At 46.2% G+C, this 25,996-nt stretch overlaps 1 protein-coding gene and 1 long non-coding RNA gene across 2 annotated transcripts; one reads left to right on the forward strand and one right to left on the reverse strand.

The window, feature by feature from the left end:
* Positions 1 to 9,551: 9,551 nt before the first annotated feature.
* LOC137910327 (uncharacterized) lies at positions 9,552 to 14,326 on the reverse strand. The gene is made up of 3 exons (XR_011106047.1): positions 14,169 to 14,326; positions 10,820 to 10,996; positions 9,552 to 9,906 (listed from the first exon to the last, which is right to left on the reverse strand). It is a non-coding gene; the product is annotated as an uncharacterized lncRNA (long non-coding RNA).
* A 7,866-nt stretch (positions 14,327 to 22,192) lies between these two features.
* Positions 22,193 to 25,709, forward strand: LOC137909958 (protein Tob1-like). The gene is made up of 2 exons (XM_068754389.1): positions 22,193 to 22,386; positions 23,668 to 25,709. Coding segments are annotated over exons 1-2 (1,116 nt in total). The 5' UTR covers positions 22,193 to 22,384; the 3' UTR covers positions 24,782 to 25,709.
* Positions 25,710 to 25,996: the final 287 nt, after the last annotated feature.

The raw sequence follows: 25,996 nt of genomic DNA on the forward strand, positions 1-25,996 counted from the left end.
TGCTGATCCAGATCACCATGTGGACGGTGTAGATCCAGTTTGGAGGGTGACGAGCTGCTTGGCGGAGGTCTGAGCTCTGAGTGCTTTTTTAGTTATAACATTGTTATGACTGTTTATTTCTCCCCAAACCAGGAAACACCAGATTCGTGAGTGATTTTAACAGCTGCACAGTCTAAACTGAGGGAGGATCCTGAAATCACCTAATTAGGACTTTCATTGCTGCATATATTCTTTGTATTTTTGCACCTATAGTGCTGTTTGTGGCCTGCTGTTTAAATGAGGAGACATCTCTTTGAAGTCACACTTCACATTTGTTTCTGGAGGAAAACTTCCGGTGTGTTCTGCTCATCCAATTACGGTGTGGCCTTCCCGGTCCGGCTGGGGGGGGACGGGAATGCTGTGATCTCACCGTGTGCTTATCTTCCCAGGGCCTTGCCACATTCGTTTTCATCCGTCCACATCTACAAAAGCCTGTCAGCCTGACTGTGTGAGCCCCCGGGACGCCTCACTCGCACTGCTGCTCCTCCTAAACACGTGAGCCAGCATTTATTTATTTCTGATATACGTGGCGGCGGCGGGCGGGGGGGGACTGAAAACAGTGAGGGCTGGAAAGGCTTTTCTGTAGCCGTGCTTGGAAGCCACTGCTTCCTGCATTCTTCCTCTGTTCCTACAACCCTCTGCCGTCTTTCGGCTGGACAGCGTCCTCACCTGATAGATGATCAGAAAGCAGCTGTGCAACGTGTAAGACACACACACACACACACACACACACAAACACACACACACACACACACACACACACAAACCTGCTCTCTGCCCGGTTTATCCTGCCTCACAGCATTTTCTGTTCTAGTGAATAAAACGTGGAAATTATTGATGAAGCCCGAGTCGCGAGGTTCTACCTTCAGCCTCGGTGATGGGTCGAGGCGAGGCCGGTCATATTTCTCTGCTCCTGAGTGACAACTGGAAGAACAAAAATCCGGGAATATTTCCTTTAAGACGGAAGCGTGAGGATGCAGAATGTGTTAACCGAGGGGCTTGATAGTGGATTATTGAAGTGGATTAATTGATGCATGTATATGAGCTGCGTCTGAATAGTGTTTGGGCTGCTACAAAGATCTTGTAATGACATTCAACGTTTCCAGACGACGAAATATTTCTTTGATGATCTCCCAGTAGCACAGCGAGTCTGACGATTCTGTTGTTGACTTTAAGGTCATGAACGTTGTAACCCTTGAACCCCTTCAGGGTGAGCAGCAAAACCAAAGTGGACTCGTCATAGATAGAGCTCTTTAGGGTTACGGTTTAGTGCACACTTTTTCACTCAAATCAAAATCCTTTGTGGTGTAGCACTAAAATAAATAAATAAAAGTCTGCCACTAAGTGTGCTGGCCAAAAATAGACAAATATAAAGAGTAGAAGTTTGGAGTTGAACATTGATTTTATTTCATTTTCACTGTAAAAACAAAGATTCATTTATTATTTGTAAGGCTCCTTCCTGAGTGCCATTTTGCGTCGATGATGGAAGCTGACTAAAATGGGACGGCACTAAAACTGGGACTGAGCGCGATGCGTGGGAAGAATGTCTGTGCTGCAGGTAAATGACAAAAGGAAAGGCGCTCTCTCCTTTATTATTTGCAATATTTATTGAACCCCTAGCAGCAGCAGTGCGGCAAAATACCAGGATTAAGGGAATCAACACTGCGGTGTCAGAACACAAAATCAATTTATATGCTGATGACATCTTGCTTTATTTACAAGAACCCTCGGATTCGCTGCAGGAAGTATTCAAGTTGATAGCTAAATTTTCACAACTTTCAGACTATTCCATCAATTGGACAAAATCAACATTACTTCCCATTACAGAAAAGTCATGGAACCCTGCAGACCAGGACCCAAACTACTCCTTTCCTACGGGCAATTTAAAGTACTTGGGCATTAATATTTCACCTAAACTGTCTGAGTTAACCCGATTAAACTTCACCCCACTTCTGGATAAAATCAGCAGTGATCTGAAGCGTTGGAATAACCTCCCGATATCCCTTTTGGGAAGAATAGCCACCATCAAAATGAAAATTTTACCACAAATAAATTATTTATTTTCAATGATTCCGTTTAAACCAACTTCCAACTGCTTCCAGTCGTTGGATTCAGCCATCACCAAATTCTACTGGAAAAATAAAAAAGCAAGAATTAGTCTATCTACCCTTCAGAGGAGTAAATCTAAAGGAGGCCTGGAAGCCCCAAATTTTATGAATTATTACTTGGCTAACCAGCTACAATATCTTGTACTATGGATGCACCCGAATAGAGACTCTAATTACTGGTTAGAATTGGAACAGAAGGACTGCAAGGATATTAGACTCGCAGATCTCCCCTTCATTACAACAACCATTAAACGGCATAACTGTTTTAAAAACCCGATGATTTCTTCCACCTTGTCCGCCTGGTGGAAAGCGTTAGAAGTTACAAATTCTAAACTGGAACCCTGCATGTTCTCTCCAATCTGGAATAACCCTGACTTTCAGGCTAGCAATCAACCTTTCCATGTAGGTATGTGGGAACAGAAGGGAATCTCTCAACTCCATCATCTCTTTCATGACAATACGTTTATGTCATCTACAAAATTGTTCCAAAAATATGAACTCGGAAGCGGAAATTTCCTTTACTATCTTCAGGTAATGAATACAATTAAGAAAAGAATTCCAACGCTCCGGGGCCCGCCTCAGCCACCTGTATTTGTTATGGAAGTCACAAAGATTTCCCCGACAGTTAAAAAGACCCTTTCTAAGATTTATAAACTCCTCTCAAGCACAGATACGTTACTTCTTCCCATCTCAAAATGGGAGACGGATCTGTCACTAACCCTAGATCATGACTTTTGGACACAAATCTGTGAAAATGTATTTAAAATGACAAAACACAGAAATCTTCAACTCATCCAGTATAAGATCCTTCATAGAACACACATTACTCAATATATGATGAAGAAAATGGGCTTCTCTGAATCTGACATCTGTTCTCAATGCTCCCAAAATACTGCTGACACTTATTTCCATGCCCTATGGTTGTGCTCACCCGTCCAGGATTTCTGGGTCGCAGTATCACATAGACTGTCGTCCATCTTAGATTGTACGTTCCCTTTATCTCCGATCTCTTGTCTACTCGGTGACTTGGCAGAAATCGTTATTTCTAAGAAATATACGCACCCCACACTCGCAGCCCTCGCCATCGCCAAGAAAACAATCCTCGTTAACTGGAAAAATAAACAGTCTTTAAACATCAATCATTGGTTGAATCTCCTCATAGAACACATATCAATGGAGAAAATCTCTGCTTCTAAAAAGATAAATAAAAAACATTTTAAATATTTTACAGAAAGCTGGTCTCCTTTTATTAAATCATTAAATATAAATATTACAACCTGATTCTGCCTGCTAGCGAAAGCCACCACAACGATGTAAATGGTAATGCTGCTTGTTTCTGTTTTCTGTATCCAGGACCGAGTGGGCCTCAGAAATACATCGTCGCCCAGCCATTCTAACTTTCTATGTTTCAGCTCCAGTCTCCAGCTCAATGTTCTTCACACAAGGATGGTTGATCTCCGGGACTGTTGGCATGCTGGGCTAACTCTTCAGGGGCTGTCCCCGTGGCTTGATATGTGCAACCCGGCCCCTCGGGTCTCTGCTGGGTGGCGCATGCGTCTCGGGCGGCCGCCGGTGTTCCGCTAGGCTGCCATGCGGGGGTGCTGGCCTATGCGTTCGGGATGGCACTGAGCTGGCGCAGTCTGTCACTCCTCTGCTGGTAGTAGCGGCCGGGGTCCGGCTGGTGACCTGGCGTGGCCATGGCCCCCTCACCTCCCCTCCCTCCTCCCTGACCTCTCTCCTCCACCCTCCCCGTCCCCTGCTCGCCCTCTTCTCCTTGGTCTCGTCTCCTGTCCTGCCTCCCCCTCGCCCCTCTCCCCTCTCCTTCGCCTCCCTTCCTCTCCCCTCGTGGTCTCCCCCTTCCCCTCTCTCCCCGCATCTCCTCTTCCGGCATCCTGCTTCCCGCCGGGGCCTCGCGGCTCCCTCCTTCCTGGGGGCTTGATTATGGGGGATGGGTGGGATGCGTCGGGGGCGGCGCTCGATCCAGGCCCTGTGCATGGTTGGGCCCTCTGACACATGTGGGTGGGATGGGTGAGGCTGGGGACTATGGTCGGGCTCCCTCCTCCCCCCGCCTGGTTGGCTGGGGCCTCATGTGCTGCGCCTCTTAACTCACCACCTTAGCACAACACATTTGTAAATATACACATAGGGACATGCACCTGGGGGGCCTGGTGCTGGGGGGCGTTCACCGAGCGTCCCTCTGCAATCCCCCCCCCCCATTTTAATGCACCACATGGGGTTACGTGGGTGCTAGGCGGGGAGATAAGGGGGAGGGCGCAGGGCAGGAGTGCGCCGTTGCCCTCCTCCGCATCCCCCGTCTGGCCCCTCCTGCCCCAAATTTTAACGCACTACATACATGTGTATATAGCACCTGGGTGTCCACACATTCACGGTGTTGGGAGGGTTCCCCAGTCTGGGATCTGGGGAGCCATATAGACAGGGTATGGGGGGGGGGTTCACAATCAATTTATTTATCTTTGGCCTTGGCGCGGCATGTGGGGCCTTAGCGGGCTGGGCTTGGGGTGGGACGGTGGTCCGGCCTCCTGCTCCCTACTCTCCATCCCAGGGAATAATACTCTCCTCCCAAATGGCTGTATAGGGTCGGATAGGGCTGAAGCCCCCTGCACTGTCTACTCCCGTTCCCCAGACGCTGGTTCGCTGGGTTGGGGGGTTGCCCGAGCTCGGCGGTGGGTTGGGTGGTGGGGGGGGGGGGTGCGGTGGGGGGGAGGGGGCGGGGGGGGCGCGGGGGGCGGGGGCGGGGGGCGGTGGTGGGGGGTGGGGGGTGGGGGGGGCTGGACTGTGGAGGGGGCTGGGGGACTGTGGGGGGTGTGTGGGATGGGTGGAGGGTGCTTGGGAGGGGGCCGGGTGGTTGGGGGGGGCGTGGTGTTGGGTGCTGGTGGGGCGCCAGGCCGGCCCGCTGTGCCCCGTGCCGCTGCGCTGGCCTAGGTTTCGTCGGCTGTATCGGTGTAAAGTCGCCCCCTGGGCCCTGGACTGGTTCTTCTGCGTGTGGTTCTGGTGGGGCCATGGTGGTCGTTCTTGGGTTGCTGTAGCTGCTGGGGTGATCTGGGGGCTTATGTTGCCATTGTTGGGTCCGGGATGGCTGCCCCGTTCTTAGGTGGAGGTTTCACGCATGCCAGATCCACCACTCCAGCACCTATTAAAACTCGTTTAGAGAGTCAACCCCGCACACAGATCTCTGAGTTAGTGGAGGTTGCTGGGTCAGTGCTTGTGGCTCTCACTATGCTCTCTCTCTTTTCCTCAGATCTGAGAACTTGGTGATCCATACTTTCCTCTAGAGACGAATGTGAACCTGGTCTATTGGGACAACTCTTGGTGATGATTGGATGGAAGGGGTAGAATTAAGGGGCACAAATAAATCCATTGCACTTTCTTCTCAGAACACTGTGTTTTTGTCACTTTTTGTTTGTTCATGTTGTATGTTCACTGCGGTGTGCACAGCCCTCTACGGTGGTAAGCAGGTAATAAAATCAATAAAATAGGAATAGGCTAGGCTGCCAAGAGGGCAGGTGACGGTCACAATCACTATAAGAATAAAATTGCATAGAACTCCAGCAGTGACTGACGTTATGTCCGTCACTGTGGAGCACGAATGCAGAGAAAAAAAAAAAAAAAAAAAAAAAAAAAAAAAAAAAAAAAAAAAAAAAAAAAAAAAAAAAAAAAGGAAAGGCGCTACAAGAGGCTCACTGCTTTTTAGTTTTACTGTACGGTTTTCAGGAGTCGTATAAGATGCATGTAAAAGATTAAATGAGATAGCAACTTCTATATAATGTGATATAATTGCCCCGAGGAGGTATTGCTATTCCAGGGAGGGTGTGGTGACCGCATCATCATCCGGACACATATCACAATGACATCTCTATAAGATCTAGAACTCATCTGAGTCATGTTCTAGAGCTGGTGATCCAGAATGTTTTTTTATTATTATTTATAAGTCAAAAAGAAAATTCACTACAATTAGATAACAAATAATGACACAGCTCTTGAAGGAAAATACACCATGTAAAAAAAAAATCTGGAAATATCTTTCCGGATTCCATGTGACTGTTCTTTTAGAGACGTGGTTACCGTGGAGACGCTGAGCTGCCTTGACGGGGATTTGTGGTGGCTAACCGCTAACTCAGGTTAGCTGAACGTATGTTGAAGAGAAAATTACATATTCCCTCTTGATTTAATTTAAGCAAAATGTATGTCTTACAGTCATTTCGGTTTCGCCGTGTCTCCGAGCCCCCATTAGCTTAGTCAATGTTATTATAATGTATAATATATAATGGCATAACAAGTTGTAATAAATCCAAATGAGCCTTTAAAGGGCCCTGAGTAGCCGCCCGTCACTGTAATAGTGACGATGCACTTAAATAACGATCTCATTCTACCTCAATTCTTTTTTTTAAACTAAATCTTAAAGGTATTGCAGCTCAAATTGAAAATAATTTCTTCATGATGCAGGTCTATATGTGAGAGACAGGAGGAGAATAAACCTCTGTTGTGATGTTATCCATTCGTATGGAAGATACAGAGGAATACTCCACCGACTGCGTCCACACGGTGACAGGAGCTCATTAATGCAGAGATGACTGCTGCCTTTGATCGCTGTCCTGCTGACTGAGCCAACGTGCTAAATCAACTTTAGCAGGGCTATGCTATCTGGCTGCGCCTCTTCAACAGCTGGTCGCCTCATTCAGATGTCTGGAAGGCTCTCTCTCTCTCTCTCTCTCTCTCTCTCTCGCTCAGGTCTGCTGATATGCAGATTATAGATTGTCTCTGTGGGCTGTCCTCATCACTGACTCTAATCCACTTCCTGTCAGAGTGTGCGACCTAAAACGGATGAGCCAGATGTGGCGGCCGCATGTCAATGAGCGCTTAGAGCTCAAATCTCCATGTTCTGGCGTGCAGCCGCTCATTACGCAACCTTTGACAGCGATCACACCGTCCACACTGAGGAGCACGAATCTATTGAAAACCTCGCTAACCCCTGGAGATTGAGGAGATTAACTTCCAACTCTCAAACGGTTAATCAATCTCAATCATGCCCCGGGTGATCAATCGTACTCTCGTTAATGTCTGTGGCGTTTCCCGCAGGTAAACTGGGTGGTCTTCACGCAGGCCCCCAGCGCCGCTCTGGTAGAATGTGGCCGGTTGAGGGTCACGCCGTCTCATGTTTGCGTGGCATCAGTCAGGCGGTGGTGTCTCATGCCGTAACCCAAGCGATCGCTGGCAGGAATCGGGTCATCAGCATCCCACATATCCATCCTGCGCTATTAAAAGACACCCATGCTTCTCTGGAATTGAGCAATCGGATGCCCCTCCTCCTTTAATGCTCTTCAGACTCTGTAGTTCCTCAGGTGGAGAACAGATGCTTTATGTTGTCGCTGCAAACGACGCTGTAATTAGCTGGTCACGTTTTCCAGGTCAGGCTCCCTCGCAGCGATCTGTTTGACCGTTTCCCGTGAGGCAGAAATTCTCCGCTGGCGTAACTGGAGCCGCGTGTATAGATGAGCCGAGCGGCTTCGCTCTTTCGCTCGACTTTATTCCCTTTTGTCTCCTGACTGCAAACGATCCAGGGCTGAGCAGGAGCCCGACGTGTCCTCTGAGCTCACGTGAGGCTTCCAGAATATATTTAGAGCCGCACTGATGTACAGACACACGAAAAGGTGCAGCTGAGGTCAAACGTTCGTTAGTTCTGATGAAACTGTCAGTTCTGATCTGTGCTGAAATCCAAATCATTTGCTTCCTGTCCGCCCGCAGAGATGCCCGTCTGAGATGTTTCTGGTTTGTTTTTGCAGATCTTTCAGGCATTGATACCGAATCTTTGCACATATTTAAGGCTTTTTCAGCAGGCTTGCAAATCCTAATAGGAATTGAGAGACTTTGGAGGAGTCAAAGTTACAGACAAAGGATCGGCACGCGGAGCTTCAATGCTCCACTGATGTGAACTAAACCTCTTGATAAATGAACACAGCAAAATTGGGCAGCACGGTGGCACAGTGGGTAGCACTGTTGCCTCACAGCAAGAAGGTCACGGGTTCAAACCCAACTCGTAGGTTCTCTCCCGGTTCTCCGGCTTCCTCAACACAACTCAGGTGAATTGGTGAATTGGTGACGCTAAATTGTCTGTAGATGTGAATGCCTGTGTGAATGCGTGTGTGTCTATGTGTGACCCTGCGATGACCTGGCGGCTTGTCCAGGGTGTGCCCCGCCTCTCGCCCGTAGACTGCTGGGATAGGCTCCGGTCGACCGGCTTTGGAATGACATCTGGTTACTTACGCATGGAAACACGCGTATTTATTTACAAAATGGCCTTGGAGGAAAATTCAGGGTAAAATACAATCCTTTATAATTTCACCCTCACCTTTGATTGGTCGGATTGCAAGACGGGGTCAACGGCAGTCGGTTTGCGTGTCGTCGCATTAGACCCTTGAAGCAAGGCCTTAATCCTGGCCAGAATTCACACGAGCGTTTGCGTTCTTGGAGGAGAACGAAAGATTTAAAAAAAAAAAGACAGAGAATGAGAAAACTATTTTCCCAGTCACAAGAATGTAAAAGCATCGCTGGGAGACTCAAAGGAACAGAAGAACATATTTAAACGGACAGAGACAAAGACACGTCTCATGCACCTGCAGAGCCACACGCATCAGCCGCCATTAATAAGGACCGGTTCTGGGCCGGTTCTGGGCCGGTTCTGGGCCGGTTCTGGGCCGGTTCTGGGCCGGTTCTGGACCGGTTCTGGGCCGTGCTGGGTCCGCAGTGAAGGCCGTTACACTCTCTGGTTCTGTCTCTCAATAATGCATGATTCATTAGGCTTCTCTGAAATAGAGTGAAACTGAGCACGGGGTGGAAACTAAAGACGGACTCAGTAGGTAGCCACCGTCTCATGCACGCGCGCACACACACACACACACACACGCAGAGTGTTGAGATGTGCAGACGGTGTGTCTTATTTTCCAGATCATTTCACTTTGCACTTATAGTATGTGCAGTATATAATGATTATGGTTTTATATATATTATATCGACACAGACTCTTTTTGGTTCCAGATCTTTCTTTTGGCTTTGTGACTTTAACTTTTTGTAAATCTCAACTCTCTCAGTAACAGGCCTAAAAAAATCTAGCTCCAGCTGTTTCCAAGCAAAGTGTGACCAAGCAGCAAAGTACATAAATGAGTAGCAGCATGGAATATACTCACAATAAACGCATCTGGGTTTTTTTGTGTTGTTATTTTCTGCTTTATACTTTATAGATTCTTATATAATTTTAGTGTAATCCTGCTGAAAAACCAACCAATGAACAGACACGAGTGAACAAGTCGTGTCATTCATCACTATAAACCTCAATATAAATAAACCTCGGCTAAATAAATCACAGCTTGAGCATTAAATACGGTTATGTTTGAGTCCGGCTGTTTGCCCAACGGTTTATTTGTTTACAGGATGAAGAAAACCAGCCTACAAGATTATTCTTAAAATATAAAGTGGAGCATAGATCAGGAAATAACTCGTTACATTTTGGTGCAGATCCCATTTAGAGTCGGATACAAGACTCTTTCCACTTTCCACACAGAAGGAGAGCGAGTGCGTCGTCCTCACCTCGGCCTCATTGCCACACAGACTCAGCGTTGACCTTTAATTCACCCCCACCGGCCTGGTGACACACAAACCCTCTTTACTCAGGCTCCGGGTCCCACCAGAAGCACATTATTGATCCTCCCATGTGACCCCGATCTGTACTCCGTCTGGCCTGAACCTATAACGAAGACACGGACACACAAACACAAGACGTGATTCTGAATTAGCATTTGATAGCGGCTGCTCTTTAACGCGGCGCTCTGCTTGCTCTGCTTGCTGAGGAAGTGTGTGTGTTGGGCTCGCTTCCCTTTAATGAATGTTGGGAATCTAGTGGGTTTGGTCTCCTGCAGGAAGAAACAAGATGCTCTGTCTCTATTGTCTCGGCTTCTCTGAGAGGACTCAGGCTTGCAGCTTGTGGGTTGCGCTTTCGTCTGGGTTGGCATGTCAGGAATTCTCCACAGAATTCTCAACTCAAAGTAGAGGATCGGTTTGAGTTTATTATTGCACTATAATAACGAGGGCGTGGATCATCTGTTTCACTTCCTCTTTCTCCCCCCCCTCCTCACCTACGGGAATTTGATGCAAATTGAATGCTTACTGCTCTGCATGCTTCCTGCTCTGCATGCTTACTGATCCGCATGCTTACTGCTCTGCATGCTTCCTGCTCTGCATGCTTACTGCTCTGCATGCTTCCTGCTCTGCATGCTTCCTGCTCTGCATGCTTCCTGCTCTGCATGCTTACTGCTCTGAAGCCACGTTCATGTCTAAAATGGACAGACATGGAGGACTGAGAGGTAGAATTACGTCCACAGAAAGCGTCTCATGTTGAGTTTGCTGGTATTGATCAGTGAAACCAGCAGCAACAAACCAAAGAAGACACTAAAACATGATCCTAAAACGTCTAGCTGTATATGTGTCTCAGGAGGGCGGCAGTTCAAGTCCCCTGCAGCCTGCATTAACTCCATATTGCCCCCCTCCAAATCCATGTTGGTGATTTCACGAATGGTTGTGATGCCAAAGGTAACAATGTTGAGCATTGTGAGTGGTGGGTCAGTATATAAAAATAAAGATTTAAGAATCGTTTATCTCACCGTTTACCCAGTCAAACCGAGGATGGGCGATGCAGACGTCTCTGCGTCGTCGTCCTCGCCGTGTGATGCCTTTACATGCACACAGACAAATCATGAGCTCGCAGGGGAGAAGCAACGCTCCGATGGACCCTGCTCTGAAAGCAGGTTTGTCCTGGATCAGCTCCACTCACGCTGGGCCTGAGAGCAGGGAGGGGAAAAGCTGTAGAGCATTTATGGAAAAAAAACCAAACTCCACACAGATAAGAAGAGCAAACTGTCACTGGGGAAATAGGAAAATATTACAGAGCAACGTGCAAAGAAGAAAAGGCAGAGCGAAGAGAGGGGGAAGGAAACGTGAGAATGTTTGGCTTCGTGCTTTGACCTCGTTTCAATAAGGGTGAATTTGTGATTTGTGGATTTTCACACAGGCGTGGAATCAATCGTTGCTCCCCTGCCTGATCCCGGGTCGGGACACTCACCCCGCGGGTCATGGCAGCAGTAAACACGCCGCTGAGTAAACGCCCTGCAGGACGTGGCGAAGCCACGCTGGCTGCACCGACACAAGCCTGCTTTTGTATCCGCTAGTGAAATGCTTCATACAGACCTCTAACAGCTGCTTTACAGGTTTACACACACACACACACACACACACACACACCCACACACACACCCACGCATGTGTGGTTCCGCAACTAAAACGACGAAGCATGAATTTAACTTTCCAGTAAATATATATAAAAATAAAGCTACATGGGGGTGGGCAAACTTTCACAACATGATCTTAGTTCCTCAGGTCTCCTTTGTTGTCTCACAGTGGTGCTTTATATTTTATAGCCCTATAAACCTGGTGCTTTTATTTGAAGTGCTTATCACATTGTCGCTGGATGTGTCGCTGGACCTACTGAAGGAACTAAAAATCCACCATCCACATTTGTACTGGGATTTAATGAACTCTTTTGAGACCCACTGCTGCTCAAAATTTCGTCCAATAGGTTCATCTTTTTGAGCGATCCAGCTAACAGACTGATAAAATTCAGCAAAGATATAACCTCCTTGGTTGTGGTAATTGGCAGCAAATGTAACAAAGCGGAAGATTGGAATTATTTCTAGAGGCATTTGCTCATAAAACAAAGAGAAACTACAATTTCTGATCCGGAGACGGTCCGAGATGAGAATTTATGGTAGTTAAGGTTTGGCTATGTGACCGTGTGACACGTTCTCATCACGGCGGGGCGCATGCGGATGCTTTGGCGTGCCAGAAGCTACCCTTTGGCGTCTGGCCGACAACATGAAGCCGCGTTAAGTCTCTCCTCACGTCTGTTAACATGGTTTTTGTGTGAGGTACATGCAGCACATCACAGCCTGGTGCGTCTGATCCAGAGGCTCGAGGGCAACTTCAGAACCTCAATGAGCTGCTGAGGGTCGCGGCAAATGGTCACTCTGGTTGCCCTGGCGATGACTGAGTGCATGAAATTTCATGGCAAGCTGTTTCATAAAGTATGAAAGGCTCTGTGTGTTCGAGCGACTCTGCAGTGGCCATGTCCCCGTGTCTTCGTGTCCCCGTGTCTCTGTGTCCCCGTGTCTCTGTGTCCCCGTGTCTCCGTGTCCCCGTGTCTCTGTGTCCCTGTGTCCCCGTGTCCCCGTGTCTCCGTGTCTCTGTGTCCCCGTGTCTCTGTGTCTCCTTGTCTCCGTGTCTCCGTATCTCTGTGTCTCTGTGTTCCCGTGTCTCTGTGTCCCCGTGTCTCTGTCTCCTTGTCTCCGTGTCCCCGTGTCTCCGTGTCTCCGTGTCTCCTTGTCTCTGTGTCCCCGTGTCTCCGTGTCTCTGTGTCCCTGTGTCTCCGTGTCCCCGTGTCTCTGTGTCCCTGTGTCCCCGTGTCCCCGTGTCCCCGTGTCTCTGTGTCCCCGTGTCTCTGTGTCTCCTTGTCTCCGTGTCTCTGTGTCCACGTGTCCCTGTGTCTCCGTGTCTCTGTGTCTCCTTGTCTCCGTGTCTCCATGTCCCCGTGTCTCCGTGTCTCCGTGTCTCCGTATCCCCGTGTCTCCGTGTCCCCGTGTCTCTGTGTCCCCGTGTCCCTGTAGGACGTGGCTATTTCCCAACAGCAGCAGCTTTGTGGAACCGGCACTGCTAAGCCTTCCTGTAGTGTGGAGAGTTGTGGATCGGCCTTGTGTAGCCTTTGTCCAGCACTTATAGGAGACATGATGTTGTCTTTGCAGGATGACGATCAGGAGGAGAAGAGGCAACTTAATAAAGGTCCAACGTGTCTGTTCTCATTTTACTACAACGCATTCATAGGAAACCTGCTTGTAGTTGCAGAACTGGAAATGGTAATGGGGGGGGGGGGGGGGGGGCTGATTGGTTCTATCTATTATTTATTTAAGGTTTAACGTTCGTGTTTGACAAAGGCTGTCGAAGGACTTGTTTCACTTTAAAACCATCAATGATTCATTTTTTAATTTCTGTTTTGGTGTCGGTTTACGCTTTGGATGCAGCGACAGACTGGAGATGAGAAACGGTTAGCTTGTCCCATAACCCCCCCCCCCCCCCACACACACACACACACAGTCGACACCGGACTTTGATGTCTAAGAAATATTTATACAATGATTTTAATTGAATATGACTGGAGAGAGGAAGGCTCTGAGGGAGCAGCTACAACGAGCATAAATGAGATCTTAGCTCCGGTTAAATATAAACTAATAGAATATGAATTGTTAAATAGACGGCAAACACGAGGCCAATACAGATTGAACAGTTACAGCTCATTTTCGCAGCTTTGCATCTTCCTCAGTGTGAGCGTGAGTGAAGATTTGTCTTTCATTTGGCATTTAGAGTCCAAAGATATTTTCTAATAATCATAACTATTCCTGTTTAACAGCAACGTCTCCATTTTAATACCTACCATTACAGGACAGCCTTTAATTTGGCCTCTGCCCTGTACAGACTGTGATGCAACGTAGCAAGCGCTAATTACAAACATAAAGCAACGGACAAAGTTGTTCCTTTTGTCTCTCCGTAATGTTCTCTATTATGTAAGCCACGCTGCAACAACGTGAGCATCCTGGTGTAATGCAGTACGAGGAGTTCCTGGTTCTCCACCACCGTCAGAGGAAATCGCTCCTTTATTCGGTGTCGCCATTTCCATTCATCATTTGGATCGACCGAATTGACCGCTTTGACTATTCACCCCAACGCTTTCTGATTACTGGGCTGAACTGCACTGAGCAGCAATTTGCAGCCAAAGAGAAATGTCACTATTACTCACTTTGCCCCCCCCCTCCCTCCCCGGAGATGATCGCATCGAGCTGCCGACGCCGTCGCATGCAGTTCAGCGGCTGCTCAAACGCTCATTTCAGTGTTCTCACACTCACTTACTCCATGGATGAACCGTCATAAAGCTGCTTCCTGTCCGTCTCCTCTTCATCACATCGCTGTGGCCCATGCACCGATCGCCGTCTTCTGCTTAGTCAACTATAGAAACCAACAACAAGAGATCTGACGTTTGTCAGGGAAAAAAAGACAGCGCTTGAGTGCTAGTCTAACTCTGGAAGGGCACGGGGTATAACGTGTAAAAATAGTTGCCGTGACGACATTGACATCATCCGTGGCAAACAAGACGAGGGGGCTTTTCAATAGAGGGTCTGTGCAAATGCTGGCTCTGAGGCCGGGTCATGTGAAAACGACGTGTGAGGATCCGTTCTAGCTAACGGCTAATATCTGATGATGATGATGATGTAAACTGTTTGATTAACACCGTTCATTGCATTGGCCTGCAGGGATGCAGCTCACCCACACGGTCAGGGGGGGGGGGGGGGGGGGGGGGGCGACAGGAGGCCAGCATCGGGTGTGGGCCGGAGGTCACAGTGTGCATGGACGGGGGGTGAGGACAGCCTGCTTGCTGCAGCACACTCCCTTCTGTGCTCATGGGACTGTGAAACGCTCCCGCTCCTGGATGGGGCTCTCTCCAGAGCCCGCTCCGTCTATAAGCCCCGGCTGCTCATCGCAGACCATAATTGAATTTCTCAAAACGTCGATCCGACTCCAGGGGCACGGCTTTGCCGTGTTGTGCGTCATCTGAGTGGGAACGGCAGCAGAAACAGAGCGCTCTTGTTGCCATGCTTGCGTTATGAGGCTTAATGCGACGCCGGTCTGTTCTTTCTGGCTGATTCGTGACACAGCACTCGGCGTGCTAAACATAATCCTCCAACACGAATCCAAGCCGGGGAGCAGAATGCTATTTAAATGGAAGGAGCACAGCTGATCCCCTATTGTGTAACCATCCGTCGCCTCCAGATAGCGTGATATGAATCTCCCCAGGGGTCTAAACACGGTAACCCCGGCTGAAACACGAAAGTGTTCAACCTCAACACTCCCTCTGCAAGGAAGAAGCGGCTCAGGCCGGCTGAAAAAACAGCATGTAGGTATGAGCGAGCGTCACGGGTGCTGTGGTGAAAATATTACTGCTAATACTAATGGCATTCCAGGCATCGGTGTGAAAATGAACTCTCGTTGGCCTCCCTCCGACTGCCTGAGTAAACAACTGAAGGGGAAGCAGCAGCTAATGCCTGATCCCCCCCCCACACTAAACTCAGGAGGACTTTCCAAAGCCAGAGCAAAAACTCTCTTAAAGGAGTTTGCAGTGTAAACAGCTCATATGTGCTGCAGACGGATCTCATTCCGCCTGCTCTCGTCACAGCCGAGAGTTTAAAGGCTGTCAGTCCTTTGAAAGGAGGGGAATAATAAATTACCAGCACCACGTCCAATTCAATGGCCAAGGTTGTATATCAATAACACAGCAGCAGAACGTCCGCTCCACACTGGATCCCAGTTATTCAACCGGCAAATGGTGTGTGTGTGTGTGCAGAGAGTGTCTTTAGTGATACAGAATGGTGGAACCCACTAAGCAGACGTTCTGTGTTTAGAGACAGGATTCCACAGGCAAATGGAATCTTAGGCTGCTATATAATGAAAGCATCTGTAACATCTGTAGAAGCAGGGTATGAGTTTCTGGCACAACACCAGCAGAGCATGGAGAGCAGAGATAGACCTAATGAAGGCCACAAGCGGAACCACGATGGACCGCTGTTGCATAAATGCTGCTGCAGTTGTAGAATCCACATTTATAGTATCAGAAAATGTGCATTTTATATTCTGACATATTCATTTATATAAGCAGTGAAATGCAATCAACTTTTTATTTATTTTAATGCCAGATGGGAGTCCACTTTCTTCCTCTGACCAATGAATAGCGGCTTCAGCTTTACTTTGTGAGGGTGACCAAACACCTGACGGGAGATTCCAGGTTTCTGCTGCTCGACATTAATGAAAAGGTCAAATGTCATTATTATTTTTTTCCTTTTAACCACAAGCTATAAAATTGAGAATGAATACTGATCAGCCTGTGGACACTTCCAGCACATTTATTGTACGTGGAGTTGCGTTTCTGGACATCTGGCAGTATTAATCCAATATTTACTCTCCTCTCGTTGCAGATTTTGTCTTCCATTTTTTGTATTGAGCCTTTTGCTGTTGCAGTTGGATGCTACTGATAAAAACAATATGATGCTGCTGAGTGTCGTCCCAGACATTGCATTCCAATTCCAAAACAAATTAATGCTGAAATCCTTTATAATGACTACTGATTATGGATTTATCATGATTAGTGATCATTCCCTGTTTTCCCAAAAAACAAACATTGCATCTGTAAAAATACACATGCATGCTTCTGAACTTAAAGGTCACAATATGCTGAAATAAAAGGAGAACAGATGAGCTCATCTTCAAAGGGCTTTCATGAAACAGGCCAGGCGCCTGTCATTTGTTATAGCTGCGTGTTTATATCAGCTGTTATTTGGTTGCGTTTCCTGAAATGTAAAATATTAATAAAGAAGTTTTGGCCTTAAAGGTAAAAACTGCGAGCTGAAGATATCAGTAAAAGCCCACATGGTGAGGCATGAAAGAGCCGCATCGCGTGTCCGGGAGCTTTAAAGTCCACCAGAAAGAACAGGATCTAATAAATCTACTGCCGCTCTCTTAGTGTTAGCCAAACAGCTAAAAGAAATGAATTCTTTCAATTGAATACGCCTGAAGCCGGCTCTTTCATATGCACTGTAGGCTTTTTGCTTATATGTCTTGGTAAGTAAGTAAAGAGTGGCATGTATTTTGCTCCTTTGAGGATTGAGTGTGATATTACATGGGCTAAAATCCACTGATCACCTCTGCGAACTCACATCTGGGAACTCACAAAGCCGAGAAAGTGATTTCACAGCTCTGTGAAGAAAAGAATGAGAAATATCCACGTGGAACGACTCTACTCATGCGTCGTGGTGAAACATCTTACTTCATTAGCAATGCGGACTCACAGGAGTGGAACCTTCGGTGCTCCCCGGATCCGTCCTCCCTGGAGGAGAATAACAAACAGGTGATTGTTAAGCACCTCCCACGCACAGCCAGAACTAACACTCATACTTACTGAGCACACACACACGGAGGGACAATGTGCAGCAGAATTCTGGACCTGCTCCTGTTGTTCTGGGGAAACTTACTGTCAGTTGGAAAATTATGCAATTGAGAGATGATCATTCGGTCATAACACCTGCTCTGGTAGTCCGTATGTGTCTCCTCAGGCCACCGTGGTTTGTTGAGTCATCCATCACACCGGATCCTCTGCGGTGGGGGATCATCTCTTCCCCCTGCTGGGTCTCAATCTGGAGGCTGGACGAACTCCACGTTACGCCTGCAGTATCCTCTGGCCCACAGGCTATACCAGGGGTGTCAAACTCTGGCCCGCAGTGTAATTATATTTGGCCCGCGGGTTCTTAAATTTAAATTTTGTTGTTTTTCTTTACATTTAAGGGTAAATTTCTCATTACCGCAACATGTCCGTAACTGGATTTGGGTTCTATGAGATTGAAATATTAGTAATTAAGAAAGATAAAAAATAATAAACTTTAGTGCATGTTATACTATAAACAGTTACAGTGAAGAGACATGTGGTCTTTGAAGAATATTAGTAAAGTTAGTGAAAATAACAAGGAATAAAAATGTGTCCAAGACTCATTTTCTCATTCTCCGCAACAATTTTCAATCATTGTTTAAGTCCTCAAGAAACTTACATTTGCAAGGAATTTTGATGGAGGGGACAGTATTGACTGTAACATTCAAGATGGCTACCAGGTAAGCAGTTATTTTTTTTGCCTCTCCAGATATACAGTAATTTCAAAGTTTGTATGTTTAAGTAGTTACACAACCTTTTAGTTCTCATTACCGAAACGTGAAGTTTTGAAGTAAAAAAAAAAGTTAATGATTCTATTTATTATGATATACCCAATTATGATCTAAACATAAACAGCTAAGAATAGTTTAGCTAGCACATCATGTACTAACTGCGTTAGCATAAACGTTCATTGTCACTCATCCACCGCAACACCATTCTCATCCACCGCAACACCATTATCATCCACCGCAACACCATTATCATTCACCGCAACACCCTATTATCATCCACCGCAACACCATTATCATCCACCGCAACACCCTATTATCATCCACCGCAACACCATTATCATCCACCGCAACACCCTATTATCATCCACCGCAACACCATTATCATCCACCGCAACACCATTATCATTCACCGCCACACCCTCTTATCATCCACCGCAACACCATTATCATCCACCGCAACACCCTATTATCATCCACCGCAACACCATTATCATCCACCGCAACACCATTATTATCCACCGCAACACCCTATTATCATCCACCGCAACACCATTATAATTCACCGCAACACCATTATCATCCACCGCAACAGTTGAGGGCTTGTTGCGGTGGAGAGATACAATGTTTCGGTAATGAGAAACAAACCAATAAAGGAGGGAATGCGCTATAACTCTTGCTCATTCTATTCAACAATCTATTTCTATCTTTCTTTTTCATGAAATGTTATACTCAAGTATGGTATTTTGTTGCAGGCAAGCATCAAGTAAAAAGAAAAGGGCGTCAGCGAAAGAGAGGTTGGCAAAGCATAGGGCTTTAAAGAATCTGGCAGACAGAATAGTGTTGTATGGGACCAGTATCCCAAATGCTGAATGTCTGTATGGTCAACTGAAGAACAATTGATCAGTGAGATAAATACCAGCAGTCAATTGATTCCCCCCAATCTAAAAACTGTTCCTGGGACGCTGAAGATTCATCAGGTGACATCCTCAAAGCCAGGGGTCATCAACACACGGGAGGGTGTCTTGCTTTCGTGGGGAAAATTACACGTGCTATCCTACAATGTGCCATGTGTTATCTGAGCAAAGAGAAGATGAACCAGATAGCGACAACGCCACCATTGAGGTTGGACAGTGGGTTCTGGTCCAATATGATGGGGATTTGTTCCTGGTACAGTCACACAGATTGCTGAAGGGCAGTATGAAGTAGACACCATGAGTTGTGTTGGGGAAAACCGCTTCTATGTCCCGAGCATCAGATTTCCAGGAGAAAGAGTCTGGTACTATCGTCAGGACATACAGGACATAATCCCAGAACCCCTTCCTGCCACCTCCTCTGCTAGACATTTCTGCGTCTTACCAGATATATGGGCAAAACACAAAAAGCGCTCATGAATGAGTAACAAGTGGGAAGGAGACGTGATCAGTAAAAGCAGCTGTTCCAGTTATATGTTTAAGTTGTCTGACTAACTCAGTATAGTCAAATTCCTCACATTAAATATTTCTGTGTTTGATACAATGTACCAAAGTGTTCTAGTTAAAATAAAATATTTTCCCGTGACAATGTGATATTGTTACACTACAAATGTTTCTCAGGACCACAAGACGGGACATGTTATGGAAATGAATGATTCTCAGAAAAAAAAATATCAAATATATCAAAAAGGTTCTCAAGAACACATGTTGTATGCTATAATTAAATTATTATTCACATTAAAGGTTGCACTAGGGTGTTCATGCTACAGTGTAAGCTACCAGGCATAATTATTTACATGTTGTACTGTGATGTTTATGATTAATGAGAAAATTAAACATTGTTTATGAAATAAACATTCATTTAAAAATGGTATGTGTTTAAATATGTCAAATATGGTTGGGTATCAGACCCATTGTCCAAAGTTAATATAATTCTCATTTCCGAAATATTGATCCTCATTACCGACATGGCCTTCTCATTACCGCAACCTGGTCTTGTTTTACAAATTAAGTATAATAATATTATCATATTTTGTTTTTTAATTCTGAAAATATTCTTTTTAGTTAGTTCACCCCATAATCTTATATGTACAAAAAATATATATATTCAAGGCCATGTTAAAAATTCTTATGCTTGACACCTTCTAAATCTTGATTTCATGAGAATCACCCAAATGTGAAACTCGGCCCAGGATGCAGGTATCTGGCTTGGGCACATCAGATTAGATCAGTGTGTTGCAGACTGAGCAGTAACTAACGCTTTCTTTATGCACTTCTTCTTGCTACTCCAAGGCTTGAGTGGTTGGTTCATTCATTGTTATTTTATTTTCAAATTTATTAGCCTGTGGAAAAGTTTATTTTCATATTTACCTCAGAAGGCTGCAAAAAGAAAACATACAATTTCTATTTAAAATGCCATTTTTTAATTTGAAATTTGATTTTGCTTGTCTTCATGATTAAATTACAAAATTGTTGCTTGTTCCATACTCAATGCTAAAGCAAAACTTGTTTGGGTCTATATTAGAGGTTCATTTATTCAACGTTGGCCCGTGGCTTTGATTAATTTTAAATTCTGGCCCACTGTGTATTTGAGTTTGACACCCCCGGGACATGGTGCTGGTGGAGCTGTGTTGTTGTGAGAAACAGCATCCATCCATTTTCTGTTAGCCTCCATAGAAATACATATAAGGCAAGAAACACATGAAGAGTTAGACATTTTAAAAGATGATTGTTTTCTCCTTGTGCTCCATACATCAACCGCAAGCTGATGTCCTCACCGGGGACAGACAGAGACTGTCCAAGGCCATTCTGATGTCGGCCATAATGAATAATGTACTTTGAAGCACAGATCTCGGTTTTAGCTCAGAGGGGATTGTGTCCATTTTTTAAAATGTCTGCTATCCTGATTTAGAGAGGAACGTGACTTGGACAACGGATACCTAATTTAATTAATATTGATTCAGACAAATCTATTAGCCTTTGAAATTGTATTGACTTCCCTGCTGTTCCATCCCGAGAGCCTGACAGCGCTCCTATTAATCAGCTCTCATTTAACACATACATACACACCGTCTGAATGGATATTTGAGTCAAGGATATACATTTGCATCTCAGCTCCCCCCTCCTTTTCTCCGCCTCCTCTTCCTCCTCTCTTGGCCTACCACATCCCTCCATCTGTATAATTCATACGGCATCGTGTTATTGTGCAAACACTGCACGAGAGCCCATTTTAGGTAAGAAAAGACTGTGACGCCGACCAGCTCAGGCCTGACGGCGGATGCCTAAAGCTCTGTGCTGCACAGCTGATGAACTAAACCCCAGCATGCAGGCGCTGGAGAGCAGCTGGTCTCCATTGTGTAACAACTCATTTTCACAGTTCACAGAAAGCTCAATGAAAAGAATCTCAGGTACACAGTGGGAAAATAATTTCAATATTTGCACAGATGGTATTTATGACATAACATCTGTTTTCTTTAACGCTGGTAGAAAATGATCTGTCAGCAAGGAAAGCATGTTAGATTTAGATACACAGCTCCAGCTGACTCAAGGCACATCAGATCATTGACGTCACACCAGTAACAGGTGTGTCCTTCCGCCACTGGCAGGCTCTATTTAACCGTATAGTGGGAAGAGGTAAGCAAAATGTAGTTTCCATTCTTGCTGGCATCGACATTTTTGCAGACATCCGAGCATGATCCGGGATTTGCTGTCTTGAACATGATGTTGCACAACGTTCGGTCACAGAGGACCTTTACAAATGCTTTGCGTGACACGAAACAGGCGTGTGTACTGTCAGTCTCTTTAACTTGCTGTTATGAATTAAAATAAAAAGAATATTACCGTCATCATATTTTGTCTAACAAAAAACAAGAACTGAGATATGACTGAAAGAAGTTTCAAAAGATATTTGATCAAAACCTTGCTTTGAAAAAAACAATAGTCCACAGCACATGACAGGCGAAGCACTACCGTAAATAGAAGCCTTGAAGTTGATTGAACAGAACATTATCCAATCATGGCGCAAGTTGGTTTTTATTTTGTTCATGACGAGCAGAAATTGGCCAATAGGAACAGACCACTGGGTGTCGCTCTCTGTGCGCCGCATCACCGCCTCCTTCGTGTCCGTGGCGGAGCGCTACTATATAAACAAATCAAGCCAAGTTTTAAAGGGCAGAGTTGTAGAAACTCCCAGGCGGTGGGGAGTCGGATAGAAAGCCCGAGAGTCGGAATTTAGCAAAACCCCCACAACAGCAAAACACGCCTGGAATAATTAAACAACGACTTCATTTTTATAGTTTCACCAAGAAAACAACATTTGATAGACCCTATGCGAACATACTGTTTACTGCTGCGAATTCTGGCTAGTGCAAGGAGGACCTGCTGTGGACTTTTATGTAAGTAGGGATTAAATGTCTTGAATTTAAGCTGTTTTGCGGCATTTTATTCTAGGTTCTCAAACGTACGCGTCGGTGTCATTGAACGCTCGTCCCATATTGTTGGTGTACTCGGGCTGAATCCACCTCGCTAGTTCAGAAGCTACGTATTTAGCTAGTTCGGAAGCTACGTATTTAGCTAGCGCGCAAGCTACGTATTTAGCTAGTGCAGAAGCTGCGTATTTTGCTAGCGCAGAAGCTACGTATTTAGCTAGTTCGGAAGCTACGTATTTAGCTAGTTCGGAAGCTACGTATTTAGCTAGCGCGCAAGCTACGTATTTAGCTAGCGCAGAAGCTACGTCTTTAGCTAGTGCAGAAGCTACGTATTTAGCTAGCGCAGAAGCTGCGTATTTAGCTAGCGCAGAAGCTGCGTATTTAGCTAGCGCAGAGGCTACGTATTTAGCTAGCGCAGAAGCGGCGTATTTGGCTGGTGCAGAAGCTACGTATTTAGCTAGTGCAGAAGCTGCGTATTCAGCTAGCGCGGAAGCTACGTATTTACACTCATCCCGACGTTTGTCTGCATGTGATTCTGTGCTTTCCTCACAGCGTGTCGTGGATACATCGATAACCAGCTGCGAGCCACATAAAAAAATAACCCGCATCTAGTGTTTAAATAGATAGCTAACGCTAGCCAGCTATATTTCTGTTCACACCCTGCACTAAGTTCGCTAGTTGCTAACGCTAGTCGCTGCGCGTGACGTGGGTTATTTTGTGTAATCAAAGGGCTCCATGTCTTTACATCTCCCCTTTTTTAAAAAGACTTTATGGTCGTTCTTGGACTTTGTCGGCTACGCAGCAGCGAGCGCGTACGTGCTCCTCCAGCGTTACTAGTTAGCTGTAGCCTGTAGAGGCTAACTGACCGGCCACACTGGGACGCAGGACTTTTGTCCCGACATGTCCGGCTGCTGTCGGAGAACTGACACCTGCTATCAGACCCAGCGTCCTCCGCAGAGGTCAACCGTGCTCGCGTACTTCTCACACTAGACCGCTGGGGAACACGCACGCACACACGCACGCGCACACTCTGCTGACACCATCTGAGTCAGGAGCCGCTGTTTATTTATAGCTGTTTATTGTACAGCTGAGGGGGAGGGAATGCTACAGCCCTAGCAGCTAATGCGGATGAAATGCAGGCAATAACAACCAAGTAATCTGATGTACACTTTTTTTTTTTGGTTGTTGTTGCAAACAATCTTGTAATCTATTACTTTGTGCCCCCCCCCCCCCCCTCATCCGTTTCAGGATCCTGAACCCAACTGTGTTGCAGCAAGGACACTCTGCTTTTTGCAGCGCCGCTGCCTTGGAGGGTTTTTGCAACGATAGAAAAAGATTCGTCCCCGCCACCGACGCAGCGATGCAGCTTGAAATTCAAGTAGCGCTCAACTTTATTATTTCCTATTTATACAACAAACTCCCTCGACGACGTGTGAACATCTTCGGCGAAGAGCTCGAGAGGCAGCTGAAGAGAAAATATGAAGGCCACTGGTATCCGGATAAGCCATACAAAGGTTCAGGGTTCAGGTGCATCCACGTGGGGGAGAAAGTGGACCCTGTGGTGGAACAGGCAGCCAAAGAGAGCGGGCTAGACATCGAAGACGTCCGGAATAATCTCCCTCAGGATCTCAGTGTGTGGATTGACCCGTTCGAGGTTTCCTACCAGATCGGGGAGAAGGGACCGGTGAAGGTGCTCTACGTGGACGATAACAATGAGAATGGCTCGGAGCTGGACAAGGAGATAAAGAACAGCTTTAATCCTGAGGCCCAGGTCTTCATGCCGATCAGCGACCCCGTTGGGCCTTCCTCCGAGTCCAGCTCGCCGTCTCCTCCTTTTGGGCAGTCTGCTGCTGCGAGCCCCTCCTTCATGCCGCGCTCCTCCCAACCCTTGACCTTCACCACTGCCACCTTTGCTGCCACCAAATTCGGCTCCACTAAGATGAAGAGCAGCGGCCGGGGCAACAATGCTAATGGCGGCAGCAGCAGCAAGGTGGCTCGCACCTCCCCGACCAGCAACCTCGGTCTGAATGTCAACACCCTGCTGAAGCAGAAAGCCATGTCCACCTCCATGCACTCGCTGTACGGGCCGGGCCTGGGGCAGCAGCAGCAGCAGAAGGCCTCCGCTCTGTCCCCTAATGCCAAGGAGTTCGTGTTCCCCAGTCTTCGGGGCCAGGCCAGCCCTGGAGCGGTGTTTCCTGGGGAGGCCTCCCTGGGGCTCGGCCCGCTGCAGTACAACAACACCTTGGACATGTTTGCAGCTTACGGAGGCCTCAACGACAAGTCCCTCATGGACGGCCTCAACTTCAGCCTGAGCAACATGCAGTACTCTAACCAGCAATTCCAGCCAGTAATGGCTAACTAGACTCACCGAGATGTTATTTATGAATGGTGGTGGCTCAAAGAGAAGGAAAAACACAACGCACACTCAGATCCTGGCCTTTGAAGGATGTAACGTCTAGTCAGTCAAGCGCATGTGCCCGAGGGTGTTCCTAACTATCCCTCGAGTTGGTTTCTACTCAAAGCTTGTTGCACAAACATCCAAGCTCGGTTACTTCAAACATGCATTGTTTTTCTTTTTCCTTTTTGCCAACCAAGCACACAATTTTTTTACCATGTTGGGAAAATTCTCCAAAACGACTTAAGAATACAAGTTTCAAGTTTTGGCCTCTTGCAGTATTTTGCAGGTTGGAAGGCAAGGCTGATTTTTATGAATTGGCACTACTAAGTGAGGTTACTTGGTCTTTTTCTAATTGTATAACTTAATTTAGTACAGAGTTTGTAAGATATCAGAGTATATATTGTTTCTATGACATGGTGTTGCATTTATATCTTTATACTACTCCAGTGATCTGTGATGGCTGCAGCAACCTTTCCTTACTTTTCCCCTTTTTTTTAAAGATAATTGTGAAAGAAATCCATCTTTAAATAGTGCATCAAATATTCTAAAATTGTGTACAGAATATTTCTTAGTGGTGGAATTTAAGTGTAGGAATATTTGCTTTTTCTGAAGGACGAATTGTATTTTCTGTTAAGAGGTTCAAAAGATTTTTGCTATTCTATGGACAAAATGTAATCGTATGAATATTAATTTTGTACCTGCATTGTGCAATACTTGATAAAAAAAAATACGGTATAACAAAGTATTTTGAGTCGGTGTCTTACATGTCAAGAGGGACTGAAATAGTTTATATTAAGTTTGTATTAAATGCTTGAAAATTCTGTGCTTGTCTTTATTTTTTTTAATTTCATATTTGCACCCTGGTCTTTCTAATAAAACACAATAAACCTGATTTGTTGAAAGCAGACTTCCTTATTAGACAGGAAACGGATGTTCATTTCTCTGGTTACGGGAAGCAGCCTCTGTATGAGCCCGTCTCACCGTCTCGAGGGCAACTTGAGGTCAACGCGGCTGCGAGTGAGGAGAACTGGAGCGTGAAAGATGTACCGTAAACTTCAGATCTGCTCAGGGGGGAGCGGAATATCTCTGCAACGGGGGCGGTCTCCGTGTGACACGGCTGAGAAGTGGAGAGCTATTTGTGGTCCGTCTAAAGCCTGGCTCAGCCGGTTCAGTTTTAAG

This window comes from Brachionichthys hirsutus, chromosome 21, assembly GCF_040956055.1.
Source record: "Brachionichthys hirsutus isolate HB-005 chromosome 21, CSIRO-AGI_Bhir_v1, whole genome shotgun sequence".
Classification (NCBI taxonomy): domain Eukaryota; kingdom Metazoa; phylum Chordata; class Actinopteri; order Lophiiformes; family Brachionichthyidae; genus Brachionichthys; species Brachionichthys hirsutus.